Source organism: Taeniopygia guttata, chromosome 7 (assembly GCF_048771995.1).
Source record: "Taeniopygia guttata chromosome 7, bTaeGut7.mat, whole genome shotgun sequence".
NCBI lineage: Eukaryota > Metazoa > Chordata > Aves > Passeriformes > Estrildidae > Taeniopygia > Taeniopygia guttata.
The window spans coordinates 2,421,649-2,439,358 of NC_133032.1; the positions used below are offsets into that span (position 1 = coordinate 2,421,649).

At 43.0% G+C, this 17,710-nt stretch overlaps 1 protein-coding gene across 2 annotated transcripts in view; it reads left to right on the forward strand.

The window, feature by feature from the left end:
- Positions 1-17,710, forward strand: part of IQCA1 (IQ motif containing with AAA domain 1) — a 100,275-nt gene that overhangs the window by 13,978 nt on the left and 68,587 nt on the right. For both annotated transcript variants that reach the window (XM_030277045.4, XM_030277046.4), the window contains exons 3-6: positions 471-584; positions 2,901-3,086; positions 3,799-3,870; positions 15,874-16,046. In XM_030277045.4, the coding sequence (XP_030132905.4) occupies positions 471-584; positions 2,901-3,086; positions 3,799-3,870; positions 15,874-16,046 (545 nt within the window). The remainder of the gene's footprint in view (positions 1-470; positions 585-2,900; positions 3,087-3,798; positions 3,871-15,873; positions 16,047-17,710) is intronic.

Sequence of the window (17,710 nt, forward strand, 5' to 3'; positions counted from 1 at the left end):
CAGTTTGTCTACAGCTCAAAATACCTATAAAAAACTCTAGAATTATGCTTTGGTTCCTCATAATGGTAAAAAAAATGGCAAGAGAACAGATCTATTTTTCATGTTGATTAAAACAAGAAGTGGGATGATCACACAACCAAAGGTATTCAGCTCAGTGGAAGTCATGTTTAAATTTCTAGCAACCCAGCCAAATATTTTAGCAATTTGATAATATAATTGAGCCATTATAAGAAGAAAGATTTCTGGGCTCACATGGTTCACAAACTGGGTTGATTTATTTGTTTTTGTTGAATTAGGCCTAAAGTAATTGAAAAATAACAGCAGCTGCTACAAAGGTCAAATTCTCCAATACTCAAAAAAATATTCAACAACCTCTGTCCTTATTTTATTGCATTGTAGAGGTGTTCAATTAATCAGTGATGTGATTTAAATACAGTCCTAAAAAGCATCTTGTGACTTTCTTCCTCCAGGAAGACATAGAAATTCCCATCCCGAAGTATTTCATTAAAGAAAACCTGGGAATCCTGCAGCACAGGGAGAAATACCTGCATGAGACTTTGCTGAATGCTGGTTTGCTGGAACAGGTAAATGGAACCCATACCTACATATCGTGTTTTATTTGTTTAGTTCACAGCCACATGTGTCTGAATGTGAGAATGCTTCTACAGCAGTGAGGAAGTAAAATTGTGTTTACAGATGAGGCACAAGCAGAAAGAAACCTTAGATTTCCCTGTCAAACAATATCCAGTCACATCTCAAGGCTTGGTAAGACTGAAATGATTCTACTCTGCTTTCTGTGTGTGAGTGTCAGAGAGAGCAGCACTTTGGCCAAGTCAGTGCTTTATTTGTCTAACTAACCCTCATCATGTAATTAGTCCTCCTGATGCATTGAGAAGGCTGACCTAGAACAGAGACTAAATGGAGTTAAATATTAATAAAATTAATAAAGTAGGGATTTATTAGAAGGCCTCAGTGGATCCACCTTGGGCAGCACAAGAGCCCAGCCAGGGCCACACCCCAAATGAACCAATATGGTCACAAAATGGACAACTGGTCATGAGATCTCTCACTTTTATAAGTTCTGCTCCATTTGCACATTGGTGTTCATTGTCCAATTCCAGCTTTAGGTTATGAAGCCCCATCCTTCTTGTTTTTCTCTCTTCAGTCCACGTTGCTTGTGCTCTTGGCCTGAGATTTGGACCGTTTGTCCCTGGTCCCCAGCCAGAGAAGGAATTGTTTTGTCTCCCTCCTCTGTGCAGAGAGCTCACCATCCCCGAATATGAAGCTCAGAAGTGCACACTAAAGCAGCACAGAATCTGAAAAATAGAAAAGTTAAAACCTGAGACATCACTACTGAAACCAAGCTGTCCTGGCCCAGGATTCCTCACTGGAGCAGGCAGAACTCAGAGTTTGGGTCAGCACAACTGTTGGCATTCACTTGTTTATGACCTTGGAACAATGAGTGCAGTTTCCCCTGTGCAGCTACAGAGCTGCAGCTGCTGGGAGGAGCAGAAAACTGAGTTTTGGTAGAGCAAAAGTGATTACAGACAACTACACAAGTGCTGCAGTGAAGGCTGCTCTGGATTTTATATACTTTCGACCTTTTGGGAAAGACACGTTGACCCCTGAAGTAAACAACTGTGCCTACATGCCTGGATAACTTGGATTCATGTTGTAGCCATAAGAAACAGTGCTGATGGCTCACTCAGTCACAGTTGCCCTGAATTCTCCAGCAGTGATTGTGCCTGTTGATCCCACAAAATACCAGAGGGAAAGTCCCCAGGTATGGGAACAGCCCCAGGCAGACTGCAGAGACAGAGCACAGGCTTCCCCACTGGAGGCTTTGCTGGGCAGCTGCAGAGCTCCCCTGTTTGAGTTCTCTGCTCTTCTGCTCACCTGACCTTGCTCTGGGGAGATCCTGTTCCAGCGCAGTTTATCCTGAAGCCTTTTTGCTTGCCAGAGTTCTGCTCTTGCCCGTTTCCAGCGTGGCATCCATTAGGGATGAGGTTGTCTAGTGAGCAGCCAGCTCAGCCAGAGCACCAGGCTCTGGCAGGGTCCAGCTGTCCCTTGCCAGGTTGCTACAGGGAGCCAGGGGATTCAATAAACAGCAATAAAATCACCTCACCCCGTGTAAATCCATTGTCCTGTGCTGCACTTCCAGCTCACTCACCACTGGGATTGCTGCAGGGCTGTCAGCACTTCTGCACCTCATCCTCTCAGGAAATTCTGGCTGCTGTGTTACCAGCTGGAGCTCTCTAGTGTCTGTGGCACTGCTGTTAGGAGCACTCCAACATAAATCAAAACCAGTGGAGCTCATCTCAGGAATCTGCTCTGCACATGGTTTATGTGATTCTGTTCAGGAAATCTATTCTGTATAAATGTGTCCTAGAAAGCCCAGCTGAAAGTAAGTGCCACACAATATAACTATAATAATTAAATATGAGCTGCCTCCAGTTGGGAGATGAACATCAAGAAAGAACACTAATTCAGCTTTTCCATGGGTTCTCAGGAGTGGGAAGGGGGAGTCCCTTCTGTTCCGATCCATTTTTCCCCTCCGACTCAGAACAGCCCTCCTTCCATTTTCATTGAAAGAACTGTGATCCCAGCAGCACTTCCAGAACTCCTCCCTTCAGAAAGAAAAGGAAAACATTCCACAGCCTAAGAAATTCTCCTTTTAGAAGGACAAAGCCCCATGGCAGTGTCTTTCTGCTCAAATGGATCAAGTTCAGCAGGACTGCATGAGCTACTGTGGCTTCCCAGCAAAGCAGGTTTTCCACATCACATATCAACAGGAGTCTCTGCTCTTTGTTTCCTAAGATACCATTTTCTAACTGAGGCAGGCAATTTACAAAACATAACTTTCCTTTGTTGATTCCTTTTTTCTGGCTGTGCTGTTGCAGGAACCTGTCACGGCCATGACACTGGAGGAAGCCATTAAAGTGATCCAGGTGGCAGAACGGGCTCGCCAGGGCCGCGCTCGAGCAGCGTTCATGAAGAGAATTTACCTTGAAGAGAAAAGACAAAGTAAAAAAGACGAGAAAGAGACAGGTAAAAGTCCAGATGATGCTGCCACTTGCATTCAAAAGGTGAGTTTCTGGTGTAGCAACAATTCTTGCAAAGCCAAATGACAGTGTTTTGGTCAGGAGAGCAGCTGTAGACAGAAACACAGTTCACACAATGGGAAACTTTCTGAAATTATCCTTTTTAGGGTATACAGCAAGGTGAAATACATAATTTAAACCACTTTAAAAAATGAGACAGGACCCTAGACGTAAGATCAATGGAACCAGTCCTGCACTGGCAATGCAGGATGACTTTAACTTACATGTTGTTTTTCCATTCTGATTTTTATGACCTCAGTTGCTCTTTCTGGCCTCCCCTTGGAATTCAGTGCATCTCTGAATTCATGCCTTTTTCTGTGATCTCCAGGGGAAGAGTTCATTCCATATCTAGAAAAAAGGACAGAGGGAGGTCAGTGCTAAATTCCACAAAGAGTTCTTGCACGTGAATAATTCAGACAATTCAGCCTGATGAAGCAGTAGCTCAGCCTAAATCTTATGTCTGAACTTCGTGAAGCAGTGACAGTTTTTAGAAGCCTCCCAGAGCAGCATGAGGGGATAAACTTCAGAATTTGTTAAAAAAAAAAAAAGAATACCAGATGGCAACCTGTTAAAAAGCAATAGTTTCAACTGTATATTGTGCCTTTCCTTCCTCTATTTGTTTTTTCCTGTGTCTGCCTCAGAAAAGGAAGCTGTACCAAGGCCCATTTATCTCATCAGGGTTTTGTTTACAATCCAGGTCTGGCGTGGGCACAGCCAGCGCAAGAAAACAGAGAAGCTGAGAGAGGAGGAAATGATATTTCTGGGCATGGTAAGTGGGGCTGTGCCTCCAGAACAGAAAATACCACACTCTGTTTGTTCTTCAGGCTTTTATAATTCAGTCCAAGAGCAGAAATTAATTTCTATGATTCCTCCTATTTTAAGAGGAGTCTCCAAGGAATACAGAACTCAACTGAAATGATAAATGGCACAGGAGTAGCACAATTTGTCTTCTGCTGAATGGGTTTGTGCTGTCCATACATTCTCCAATGTGTGTGGCAGATGTGGAAACTGCCTGTGGAATATTTGCCTTGGGTTCCAGGGAATTTGACCCAGGCATGATCAGCAAGGAAATTTTATTAATCAGCTTTTCAGTCATGATTTCAAGACTGGTGAGTGCCTTATATCTGGAGTAGAATTCATGAAGGCTGGAGCAGCCCTCTAAAATCATCAAGTCCAAGTTTAACCCAGCTCTTCCAAACCCACCCCTAACCTATGTCCCCAAGTGCCATATCCACACATTTTTTTGAGCACTTCCAGGGACGGTGACTCTGCCACTTAAGTGGGCAGCCTGTTCCAATGCTTGACAGCCCTTACAGTGAGCTAAAATCATTTTTTCTAATAATTAAAAGAGCAAAATCCTCTTCTCCCACCCCTGTGCAAGCCACTGCCTGTGTATGTCAAGAGCAGGGAAGGGAAACCTAAGAACTGGCATGTTAATCCATCCATATTTCTCTAAGTCCATATAAAAATAATCAAAATAATCCTCACATCACACTGCAGGGGCAGAGGGAAGTGAGCAGCTGCCCATGGTCAGTTAAATTGCACAGGGGTGAAAGAAAAAAATTAAAGCACCCTTTCCACAAGGAATCTCTTCCTCTCACCTCCTTCCTTGCAACAAACACCCAAAAAATAAATTATTTACTGTTGACCTTTTTTTTGTCCTCCTCCAAGTTTCTGGAGGCACTAACAGGTGTCAAGCCTCACACAAGTCCAGATGCAGTAGACCTGTTCGATTAAGTTTTTGGTTTTTTTTTTATTTAGAGATGGGTAACTGAGAGGTGTTTTAAAAACTTTTATTTTATTTTTAGTTTTATGTGAAGGGTGAGATAATGCAATGTTATAATTTATTTTATAATTATTAGAAGCTAATTATTTCTTAATTATAATGCATTATAATTGTATTCTTCTATCAAATTTTAAAAATTTTCTACAAATCCATTTTTCACATAGCACAGCCCTGGTACCACGCTCTAGTAAAGTTCTAGTAAAACAGCAGCACATCACAGAAACATTCAGCACTACTCTTCATTTGTTAAGTTTATTTATGCTTCCATGTTCTACAGTTCTTAAGTGATTAATTTATAAACTAATAATTTAGTTTTGATTTAAAGCTTTCTGCTTTTCCCAGGCAGCCTGGGGGATTTTCTTGCCCAGCAGTGGAATTGCCCTTAGCTGCTTTATAGGGTTCTGAAAACTGATTGTGCCTAGAGATCACATCTCACAATAGTTAAAAATAACATTAATGCCTTACCTTTAGGAAGAAAAATGTACATTTACCTAAGCTTTCCCATGTTAAATACAGGTGACACCTTAGGGATTACTGCCTTTAGGATCTGCTGGTCTCTAACAGCTAAAACAGAACCTTGAGTGCCAATTCTGCCCCTGTTTAAGACAAAATTCCCAGAGATTTTAACTAGTGCAGACCTAAATACTCGGGATGTACTGAAGATGAGTTAGAAATGGCACCTTTTGCAGAACAAGGGATTGTTTCCTGTCAAATCCCATGACGTTTCTGTCGAGTCCTTAGGAAGGAAATCTAAATCTGGCATCAGTTATCTGAGGGTTCACAGCCAAGCCCTCATTTCATGGTGGCCAGTGTGGGAGGAACTGGAAACTAGGATGGGAACAGCCCTGTTTATGGGGATCATAATGTAATCTATATTATCAGAGGCATGAAGGGAATTAAAACCAAACACATTGAGTGCATTCAGTTCCTGACCTCCATTTAAAAGCAAGAGAATTGATGTTTGCTCTTCTGCACTCTGACTCATTGCTCTTTATCAAGTTTATAATCAAAGCATGTGGGGGGAAAGAATTGCTAACTCTAAATAAAATTTTTAAAAATCTGTTCTTCTTTCCAGGGTTTTTATATTCCCTTTTCCTTTCCATGCTGCATTCCCTTTCCTGGTCTCCAAAGGAAGCAGACATTGGTTCCCACTGATAGATAGGCAGGGAGCTCCAAAGGTCAAGTCCCTTTGATGTATGATCACGTCAGCCCTCTAAAAAATGACCACAGATCTTCATGTGTAAATATGTTGAATTTGCTTTTCTAATGCTGCACGACTTAGATAAATTAGAAGACCCAACCATCCATTACTCCAAGTCCATCCCAAAGGAGACTCGACTTTTGTTGCAATAAATATAAATTCTCTTATAATTAGGGCTTTTTAAAAAAAATGTCTGTTTTACTTTCAGACAAAGACTGCTTTGCACAAAGAGCTGATCCATCTGAAGTTCTGTGTAAAAGATTCCTGGGAAAATTCAATTCTGTTGGCCTAAAAAAATAGGAAAATAAGTGTCAAACCCACAAATTGTCCAGTCTTTTGCTTAACTCAGTGTTATTTTCCTTACTCTCTACTTGCCTCACAAAAAATTTATGTATCTTTTCTGGAATTCGATTCTATTTCATCTTTTGCTTGATGATGGAGAACAAGCCTATGGTAGAGAGATTTTTCTTGGCTCAAAAGTAAAGCCTCAATATTATTATTATTATTTATTAAAGCCTAATTGCAGAAACAGCATGATCCCCTCAGCACACGTTCTCCAAAGCCCTGATAAATCACACTTTGCAGTCCCAGTTTAATTTGTGAAGAGAAGCAAGCCTCCTAAAAGCACATATATCTTGATAACTGTATCCTGAGCTGCTTCCTGATCTTCCTCACATTCCTGCCACAGGGCTGTTTACTGCCAGCTCCGACATGACCACCAGAACCACTGCTCCAGGCACAGGGTTGTGTTTAAACCACACTGATGTGGCAAGAAAACACATTGAGCTGTCTGAAAACACAGACGTGCTGTCTGAGCAAACCTGCCTTTCCTTGCTCTGTTTTACCATCCCAGCTCAATTTCACTCACCAAGTTTTTAAACTGCTCTGTTCTTCTGGCATTTATAGATTCCCTGTCACTAAAACCCCTGTTCAGAGGTTATGATTGTTGAATTTTGCTGCAGAGCTCAGTGCAGCTGGCTGTGTGACCTGGCTTTTGGCAGCTGCTGTGTCTCAGGGTAGTGCAGAACAGCCCGAGCCCGGTCCTGGATCCCCCCCTCAGCACTCTCCTGCAGGAAGTTATACTTTTAATCTCAGAGCACAGGCTACTGGAAAGAGGAAAGGCTGGGTTTAACCTAAAACATTAGGATAAACAGTTTGCCATCAGACTGATTTATGAGAGGGTAGGAGGGTGTTGGGGACTGGAGGAAGAGTTGGCTTAAAGCAATTAAGTGGGAAAAATGCAAAACCAGCATGTGCCCAGCTGGCCAAGGGCACCTGGGCTAATGTGGCCAGCAGGAGCAGGGAGGGGATGCCTCGCTGTGCTGGGCACTGGTGAGGCTGCAACAAGTACTGTGTCCAGTTCTACCTTCTTCTTCTCCAAATATTCTGGAAGCCAGACCAAAAAATTCCAGTCAACGCTTTGGTAAGTCCTCTGCTGTATCTAGAGGAGTTAAAGTTTGCCACGTACCTTACTTTGTCAGGATGTTCCAACATTGGCAAGGAAAAGTTGTTATTAGACCTCCTGAGAATTTTGTTGTTTCTGCACTACCCAGAGTAAATGAAACTACCGTCCCTAAACGTGCTGAGCAGGAATTATAGGAGTCCAGGAAAAAGCAATACAGCAAGACAAGTCCCTCTCTCCACCTGCACTGCTCTGATACATTTCCCCCCAAGCCTCTTCTCCCTGGGCTGGGCTGACTCAGAACAGCCCCTCCTTCCATTTTCACCAGAAGAACTGCAATCCCAGCAGCACATCCAGAAAGCCATCCCTTCAGAAAAGCTTAAGGAATTCTCATTTTAGTGGGACAAAGCCTCATGGTTCTTTGGGTCTTTTTTTCTCAAATGGATACAGTTCAGCAGGATGCATGAGTCGTGTGGAGCCACCGTGGTTACCACCAGAGCATCAGTTTTCCTCACCACACCAGATCCAGCTTCTCCTAAAGGTCCTCAGAAAAACACATCTCCCAGAATATCAGACTTCCAAGACATTGCAGGACAAGGCAAACCCCAGTTCAGGGTCTCACAGCTGTGAATTTACACTTACACAGCTCTAACCTGAAATTCCAGCCCTTCCCAATGAGTTAGTTGTGCAACACCTGCTGCTCTGTGATTCTCTTACATGGTATTTCCAATATCCTTCTCTCACAGCTGTGAATTTACACTCACACAGGTCTAACCTGAAATTGCAGCCCTTCCCAAAGAGTCAGTACTGCAACACCTGCTGCTCTGTGATTCTCTTACATGCTATTACCAACATCCTTCCTTCCTCCATATCCAAGGCCTGTCTGGATGGGGCTTGGAGCACCCTGGGCTAGTGGAATGTGTCCCTGCTCTGGCAGGGGGTAAAACAAGATGAGCTTTAAGATCCCTTTCAACCCAAACCATTCCATGATCCTTTTCACATGAAAGGAGCTGTGTGGTGTTAAATAAAATGCTGTTCTCTCCTTCTTACCTCTTTTAAACATACCCAAATTTAGGCATGTTGTCTTGGTTGATGCTTTATTTTTATCTGAGAAAACAGTCTGCCAAACATTCCTCCTTTTCTGAATTCCTGATAAATATAATTTATTTTATTCAGTCAGAAAAAAAAAAAAAAAATCAGCATTTCCCAGAATAGCTTTCTGTGTAAACATTATAGACTATGGCTAAATAAATATCACACAGGATTTAACAACCTACAAACTCCATCGAATGAAATTTAAAATATTTCATCAGCTCTTGAGATTGGGCAGCTACAGCAGTGGTGCAGATCAGGCCTGGTTTTGCCAAGTTTAAGATTAAAATGACTTTTGCTTGCCTGGGTGTTAGCACCAAGTCCTCTGTTATTTCACATCTCAGCAACGATAACTAATCTGTCCTGTTTTCAATAGAAATTTTAAGCCTGCTCAGTTTTGAAACAGAAAGACTCTGGGAAGAAAGAATGCTAAATAATTTGGCTTTCATTGGCTGCAGTCATACTAACAATGAAATCACTGCCTTTCAGAGCACAAGACATGCTTGCCATGTTTAGTCAAGTTTTAACAGCGTGCCCAGGTATAATATCAGAAATAAACAAAACCAAGATTATGTAATCTCATCTGGCCCTGCATGTAAACCTTTTGTCCACTTCAAATTTTCTTTATCTTCCAAAAAGGTGTTACACGTAAATATATTTCTAAATATGTATGATATGAATTTCTAAACCAACCCTTTTCAGTATCTTTTTAGCAAGGCCTCCTACTACAAATGCTTTGTTTGAATGCATATGACAATTACTTTAATTGGCAAAGCCATTGGAGTGAGTCAGAGAGTAGGGAAGCTTTAATGAATGCAATATATTTTGCTTACTTGTTCCTTTTTTTTGTGCCTAATTTAGGAATTCAGCCATATAATTGATGTGGCTATCACCATTTGTGTACTGTGGAACCTCTATTAGTGCAATTTTCATTTGTGGGGCTGGAACTGGATGGGCTTTAAGGTGCTTCCAACCCAAACCATTCCATGATTTTATGATTCACAAGATAAGAGACCTCTTTAAAAATCTATTATTCCCTCAGCCAGACAAATTATATTGAGGAAATAAAGCAAGGACATAGCTCAATCATATAGCAAACTTTTAAGTGCAGTTTGGATCACAGTTCAAAATTCAGCAGAATTGTATCACAGAATCACAGAATGATTTGGGCTGGAAGAGATAATCTTTAAGGTTATCTCATTTCACCCATTGCCATGTGCAGGGGCACCTTCCACCTGAAGAATAATAGTTGTAAGTAAAGAACAAGACCTCAGCTGCTCTGATAGTAAATTATTTTAGTCTACATTCCTGTGAAATCCAAATGTATAAAAAAACGAATTTCACTTTCACTATTGGTTAAAATAAGTGACTGTTACAACTACTTATTTTTAAAATATTTGGAAATAAAGCTTCTCCCCCAAAGAAGCAAACTGTAAATGTACTGAAAAAATGCTACACAACTGGTCCATCTTTTAAAATCTTACCATTAGGGGCAATGCTGGCTGTGGCAGAACATTTCCTGAAGCCCCATAAAACCACAGAACATGTGCTTCAGCTCTGCTGTTCCAGGCCTATGACAAGAAGCTGTCCTAAATTAAGTACCCAGTAATAAAAGCTGCAGTAAATCTACCTCTCAGGCATAATAGGGATGTTGGCCTTCCAACGTGGAGTGAAATGAAATGTATTTATTTCACTGCCACCGAGCCTCTTGCCCTCCTAATGGAGGAACTGAGGAGCAGTTAGTTCCAGAGCAGGGCCTCATCCTCCTCCTCCTCTGTGAGGAAGGGCAGCCCCAAGCACGCTCAGCCAGCCTGCACACCTCTGAGTGCTTTACAGTGAGCAGTAAAGGCTCTGCTGGGGAGCCAACTCAGCACTAAGGCAGGGCTTTCCAGCCAGGAAAGGGATCTGAGCAAGCAAAGCCCCGAGGTGGGACAGCAAGGGAAGACAGACACAGTTCTGTGGAACCATGGAGTGCTTTGGTTGAAATGGACCTTAAAGCCCATCCAGTGCCACCCCTGCCATGGGCAGGGACACCGTCCACTAGCCCAGGGTGCTCCAAGCCCTGTCCAGCCTGGCCTTCCAGGATCCAGGAGTGGCCACAGCTTCTCTGGGCACCCTGTGCCAGAGCCTGCCCACTCTCACAGGGAGGAATTCCTTCCCAATATCCCATCTAAACCCACTCTATGTCAGTTTAAACCCATTCCCCCTTGTCCTGTCACTCCAGGTTCCTTGTAACCCCTTCAGATACAGGAAGGTGCTCTGAGGTTTCCACACAACTTTCTCTTCTCCAGGCTGAACATCCCCAACTCCCTCACCCCATCTCCAAATGGGAGATTCTCCAGTCCCCTTATCACCCACTTGGTCCTTCGTCCCACTGACTCACGTGGAAGCTGTATCTTCTCCTTTCTACTGGTGCATCATCCCCTTCCCTAAAATCTAAATTCTTTTGGGGAACGAGTAAAGAGCAGAACAGAAGAATCATAGCAGCACACTCGTGACTGATGAGTTGGAATAAAATTCTCTTTTAGACAAATGTCCATTTTGCCTTATTAATTTAAACAGGGATTTTAAAGACAAAGCCCATCAAACATTAGATAAGCCTTTTAAGTTAATGGACCATGTAGTCCTATTTTCCCACAAACTCAGGAATCTTCATAATATGTCCTATTTTTACAGCAACATCAATTATTAATATGTATACTTTTGCTGACAGAGGACCACACTAAAAATGTGAGTTTCGTTATCCAGTTCTGGGTCATTAACTGTGAAAAGCTTGTAAATATAATGGTTTATTCACATGGGAAGCCTTCATTAAGATGCATTATTCTACAACTGATGTGGCAGCATTGCATTATCAAGTTCACTGTCTCCATCTAATATTTGTAATTTGTTTCTAAATGAGTTGCTGTTTGTAGGGCAAGTTAACAAATTTGAATTTTACATGGCCAGAGAAATTTCTTAAAGATGGGAAAATGCTTCTTCCCCCAAGGAAAAGCTATTTATTAGCATCTTCCTGGAGAATGCCTCCCTTTGATTCAGAAGCAGGAACATTAGAGGCGCTGAGAGAAGGGATGTTAGAAATAAATTGGCTTTTGTCTTCCTTCCATGCACATTAGAGGGCTGTGGAAGCACACTCAGGATAACTTCAGAGCTCCACAAGAGCCATGTGGAAACATGGAAAGCTCTTCCATGATGCTGCAAGGCACAGATCACAGGCTGGCCAGCAGGGATTCCAGCATTCCTGCTGGAGCTGTTGGAATTCATCTCTTGGCACTCTCCAGCCATTTCACTTCCTATTCCCTCTTGCATCTTCAGATGACCAAAGCTTTTTCAGACTTGTTTTCTTCTGGGTTCTACTCATTGGCAAGAGAACAGAACCTCTAGCAGGGCTGTTGAGAGATTCTGTCTCCTTCTGAAGGCCCAAGAGCACCTGAAGATGAACACAAGGCCCCAGGTTGTGAAGCTGGCTCCTCATTCCTGAGACAGGGTTAGGAATGTGTTAAACTCTGAAGCTGGTGAGGTTTAGCATGACACATACTTCTGTGATTAGGTCAAGAACACTGTGGACAAAATAAAACAAGTTTAACAGAGCAGCTTTCTTCAGCTGCAAAGCTGGAAGGTATCACCAATGCTATTCAGAGCTTATTTTCCTTTTTTCAAGGGTTTTAATATTCTAAAACATTTTATATCATCATTTATTTGACAGAAGAACAGCATTTTCTATGAAAATTCTTTACAAATGGTAGAGAACTGACCATTCCATCCTCTGGACATCTTGCTACATCTCTTCAGCAGCTCCTGCTGCCCCAGTGTCTATATCTAGGTTATGATGCTAAATTCCCTTCCACGCTTAGTTTTGTCTAGTTCCTCTTCTTATTCCCTCCCTCCTTTATCAAATAGTTCACTTCCTTGAGCATCCACACGCTTGGACCAGTTCTTATAGTCCAAATAAGCTGTTTTTAGTGTAGTCCCCATTTCACTTAGTTCACGTACACATAAATTCTTCTGATGTCTCCTCATCCTTGTTTTCCTCAAGTCCATTCATTTTTTGTTTACATGGCTGCATTGATTTCAAAGTGACAGAACAGAAAGCCAAGCCAGCTGTACATTCACCTGTGCTGTTTTATTTAAAAATCACATGCCCATGGCATGATGTCCTCACTGCCAGTCAGTGCTTTCCTCCTCGTTCTCCTCTTCTGGAGCAGGAGCCAGCCTTACGTTCCTGACACGTGCTGGCCTCCTGCTCTTCCCTCACGGACAGGGCACACTGTGTGAGTTCCACATCAGCCAGCCCTGAGTCCTTCAGGCCTCATTTGTGCTGGCCTGCTCCCATCACAGCTGGAGCCAAACAAGAAATCAGGAGGATTGAGGGAAAAGAGGCGAATACAGCCTTATCCACTTGCCCTGTTCTCTTTCATGCCTTTCTTTAGGGAAATACTGAAGGTGAATGACTGGGGAATCTTATTTTAGAAGTAATTCTTATTTCTTCTGTTTTCTTGTAGTATAACGGAAAAAAATAAAACTTTTCATAAGCTGTCCTGCAGGTTTATGTCTGTACTTCAGCTTTGGTGCTGAGTACAGCTGATAAATTCCTCTTGGCAGATGTATTGATAACTGAATGGTGCTCAGACAGGGAGCTGCACATATATTTACCCAGGGCTTGGCTGGCTTTTGCCAACCAGAACATATCCCATGGACTTGTTGTTATCAGCATCTGAGCCAGCTGGTTCAGAGCTACCCGGGCTGTGTCCACAGCAGCTTCATGACTCTGGGCTCAAGTGTAGATATGGGCTGTAGCAATGTGCTTTTTGAGATAAGAATTTCCTCCTGCTGATCTCACATTGGCACCTCCAGTGCCACTTCAAACAGCTCTTGCCTCATCTGGCTGTGGGACAGCTGAAAGGGAGGCTGAATGAATTCACAGTGGGACAAGCTGGTCATGCAAGGCTCCCTCAAGATGCAGTGGAGAGCAGGTCAGAGGAGCTGCAAAGGTTCTGGGATGGCAGGGAGGATCTCTGCTGCCTGTGCTGCTGCTCCCCACGTTGGTCTGGTCCCACTGGCCACCACTCCCTTTGCTGTGGCACTGGCCTTCAGCTGCTCCTTGGCTGGCTGATCCACCTTGTTATAGTGGGAAATGAGTAACTTGAGGAGGTGGGAGGAGAGGAAAAGACAAAAGGGATTATTTTCTACTTTTTATGGAGCTGAGCTGGTTCACTGCAGGGTCAGGTGAGTGCAAGAGCCTGAGCAGGAGAAGGGAGGGATCATGCACCCAGCAGTTCAGGTGGTGCAGGAGCTGACCTTTCCCTGCTCACCTGGTGGCATTTCACCTTTAAATGTTCAGGCTGTGCTGGAGAGGAGCCTGTCTCTCTCCATCAGCCACAGATGAGCCTCTCTAAAGCTGCAGGCATCCTCATGCCCATCTGCTGGGAATTTCTAAGGAATCCCCTGAGGATTGCTGTATGGAGACAAATAGAGGAGTTGGTTTTGGATCTCAGTCTGGAAAACATGCCTTGTGGGGACTCCTCTGGTTTCCAAAGGAGCCCCTGAGAGTGCAGCATCACGTCTGGCTGTCCTGGGCTTTGTTTAACATCAGCAAGGCAGACAGTGGTGAAATACAAATAAACACTGTCAACAGTAGCTGTATTATACTCATAAATAGGTGCTGGGGAAGATTGGAAACACTTGACTTCCCTGAAAACTGGGAATTGAGCAAAGGTAACATCTCAGGGTAAAAGGCAGCACTTGGGGTCACATATTCAGGGAGGGAACACGTGCAGCCACCTTTCAGAAGCACACTGCTGTTCTTATTTCCTCCTGAATATTTTCTCCCTGGTGGCCTTGCCCCATTCCCAGAGCACAGTGCGAGTCACACATCCCAGATGCAGTAAATTGCTTTCCTGAATGGGGCCTGTGTGCTTGCTTTGGACACTGTGGGATCCCTCTGGGTGCTCGCTGAAACCAAAGTTGCTTGGCACTTATTAGTGATTTTTGGAACCTGGTGGAAGCGTGGAAAACCAGGGAATAACAGATCTTGAATATGAGGTGGCCAAAGCTTTGACAGAGCTTTTTGGACTTGGAGCACACCAGAAAATACACCACCAAAGCAAGAAGAATGCATTACTGAATCAGTCTGAAATGTGCCAGTTAAGGACAAATTCTATATGCTCTGAAGTTAAAAGGCCAGAGCATAATTATATTGGGTTTTTTTCATCCAAACCAAGCTTTTGTTCACATATGCTGCCACCTATGTCAGTCACTAACTTTGAAAAGAAATAAAATTATGCTACAAAACCAGATTGTCATATTTTCTCCTCTTTTCCCTTCTTAAATTTGCCACACACATAGGACAATATGATTTATCATTCCCAAGTACACGAAAAAAACATTTTGTTCCAGAATTAAGAAAATCTAAAACCACAAAGCCAGTTCACAAGTTAATTTTTAAAATAGATTTTTTTTTCTACACTTACAAAGTAGCAATAGCTCATAAAACATTGGGAACATCTTAATTTTCTCAATGATTGCAAGCTGAAAAATGCAAAGTTTCAGCCCACCCACACAGATGGGTTTTTTCATGCTTCTGTATTTGAATACCAGAAAGACTTTCATTTTTCTCCCTCACACTACATGTGTAAAATCAATCACAGAGCAGAAATTATTGTAAGACTTGAAACTGGCTGAGAAGCCCTTCTTTCCAAGGTTATCAAATCATGGGAAACTTGGCGAGCTGTGATTTTTGTTGTAGTGTTTCATGGGGGTTGTTTATTCCTTTTTGTTGTTGTTTTTCCTCAAGGGAAGTTGATTTCCTAAAGGAGTCTGACCAGCTGCAACAAAATACCAGGAAACCACTGACCAAGCAGTGTGCATATAAAAATTACAGTGCACAAATTAAAAACAATACTGGCTAATTAAAAAGCACCAGTAGGAAGTCCAGACATTTGAAAATTCAATTAAAAAATTCTCTGGCACCCTTCTGACATGAATAAAGCTGGCATTTGCAGAACAGCAGCTTTCTCACCTGTCTCATTGAGATCCAAGATCCCACGCTGCAAAGGTTGTTTTTGTGCATTGCAATGTTATTAATTAATGCTGAAATACCAACAATAGACCATTGTGTGCATCCAGGCACTCTTTATGAGCACAGGGTTGTTTTTTGTTGTTTTTCTTTTTTTCCTGGCTTCCTGCAAGTAAATTAAGGCTTAAGCTCAGATTCACTGTCAATCTGGCATTCCAGTAAAAATTATTAAGTTTCTTTTCATTCATACCTTTTATTTTCTCCTCTCGTTTTCAGAGTCTGCCTCCTGACTTGGAGGCAATGAGCAGTTTGCAGAAAGAAAATGTCCTGCAAGGTGAAGCCCAGGAAAGAGAAGACTTCTCCTTCAGGCATGAGCTGAAGATAACAGAGGGGCCCCACATCAAGGAAACCCTCCAGGACCAGATCACCCAGTGCTTCCTCGAGTGCAGGTGAGCAGAAACACTTACCCCTTAATCAGTCCATTTGCCCCAAAGAGCCTGATTTTGAGTTCCTATAAACTGCAAAATCCATCTTTAAGGCGGTGGTGCCAGTCCCAGATGAGGAGTTAGTTCTGCACCAGCTGCAAAGCCCAAATCCTGAGCTGGAGGATTCCTGACTGGGGAGACCAGAGCTCCTGGCAGGGGTCAGAGGTGCTCCTTCAGTCACTGGCTGTGGTACAGGGACACGTTCACTTTGCACATTACCTTGGGCTCAGTCTTTGGAATTATAAGCAGCACACTCTAAACTTCAGGACCAGTGCCTTTTCTCCCTGTGTGAATACATAAGATTTAAGAGAGGGAACTCACTCTCCCATGAGATGGAAGTACCATTATTTGCCATAGCAAATCACATCACGTCACTGGCAGTGCCATCCTGCTGCTGGTATTAGCCATGAATCTGAAGCACTTTTGTTCTTGAGGCCTGACCTTCGAGCCACTCCCCCAGATGGAACTTTACTCTGCTGATCTCAGTGAAACTTCACGTCTCAGTAGAGTTAAGCACATACTTACACAGTTTTAAACCCTGTGCTGACACCTCTGCTTCTCTCAGGAAGTTTACTTCAGCCAAAGAAGTTTTGAGACTGACAATTCTGACACTGGAAACTCTCGTCCTAAGGAATATGGGCTGGTTTTATAATTTTATGGGATTTACCCCTTCCAGAGGATTAGTGTGTGAAAGTAAATTGGGAAGCAGCAAACAAAACTTCCAGGATTTGGCATCAAGGTTTCATTTGCTCTGCATAAAGCTGCTCTGCAAACTGCTTTTGTGTCTTGAGCTGCTCAGTGATGTTACAGGGCTTGTATTTGTCTTGTGGACCAGTGTCATGTCCATTAATCATTCAGTGTTTGCTCAGGGGACTGGACTTGCCTGCAGCGTGCATCTTCCAGTTGGAAACACAAATGCATTCTGATGAAATCCTGCCCTGTTTGTTCCTTGACTCCTTTAGTCAGCTTTGGGCAGCTGTGCTACAGTGACATGTTTGTCAAAAAAGAAAGAATGATCAAAAACAGCACTCTCACAGGTCTGCCACAACTGATTTCTCTTCTTTCTTGCACTTTTGCCTCTTACAGACTCTCAAGACTCCAGTGTATTTTTACTCTCCTTTGGAAAGAGCTGCTGGTTTTACAAACCTCAGTTATTGCAAAGCACTTTCCCATTCCTTAAATCAACCCTCTCCCAGGGCCTGCTCTGCACACTCCTTGAGCTGCTATTTCCTGCCATTCCCCACAGCTCCCAGCATGTTCTGAGCTACAGAAAGATCTTTTTCCCTTTGCTTAATATTCCTCACCTAATAGTCATTCTCTACCATAGGTCAATCATGTCCAATTAACTTGGCTGTGGAGCTGGGGGAGAACTCCCTGAAATACTGCAGGAACCAATGGCAATGTTTCTGTAGCAGATTAGCAGGGAACAGGCAATCTCCCAGAGAACCAGACTGAGCCATAAACCTCTTTAAAGACATTATGAGACACTATTAAAAGTTAAATCTGGTCCACAGAGACACTTAACAGCAGAGCCAACCAGCGGCCTAACCCATCCAAAGGATCATTTGAGGAAGCTGAAGCCACGGTTCAGTAGAGGGAGGTGGAGAGGGATGGCTGAGAGGGCAGTT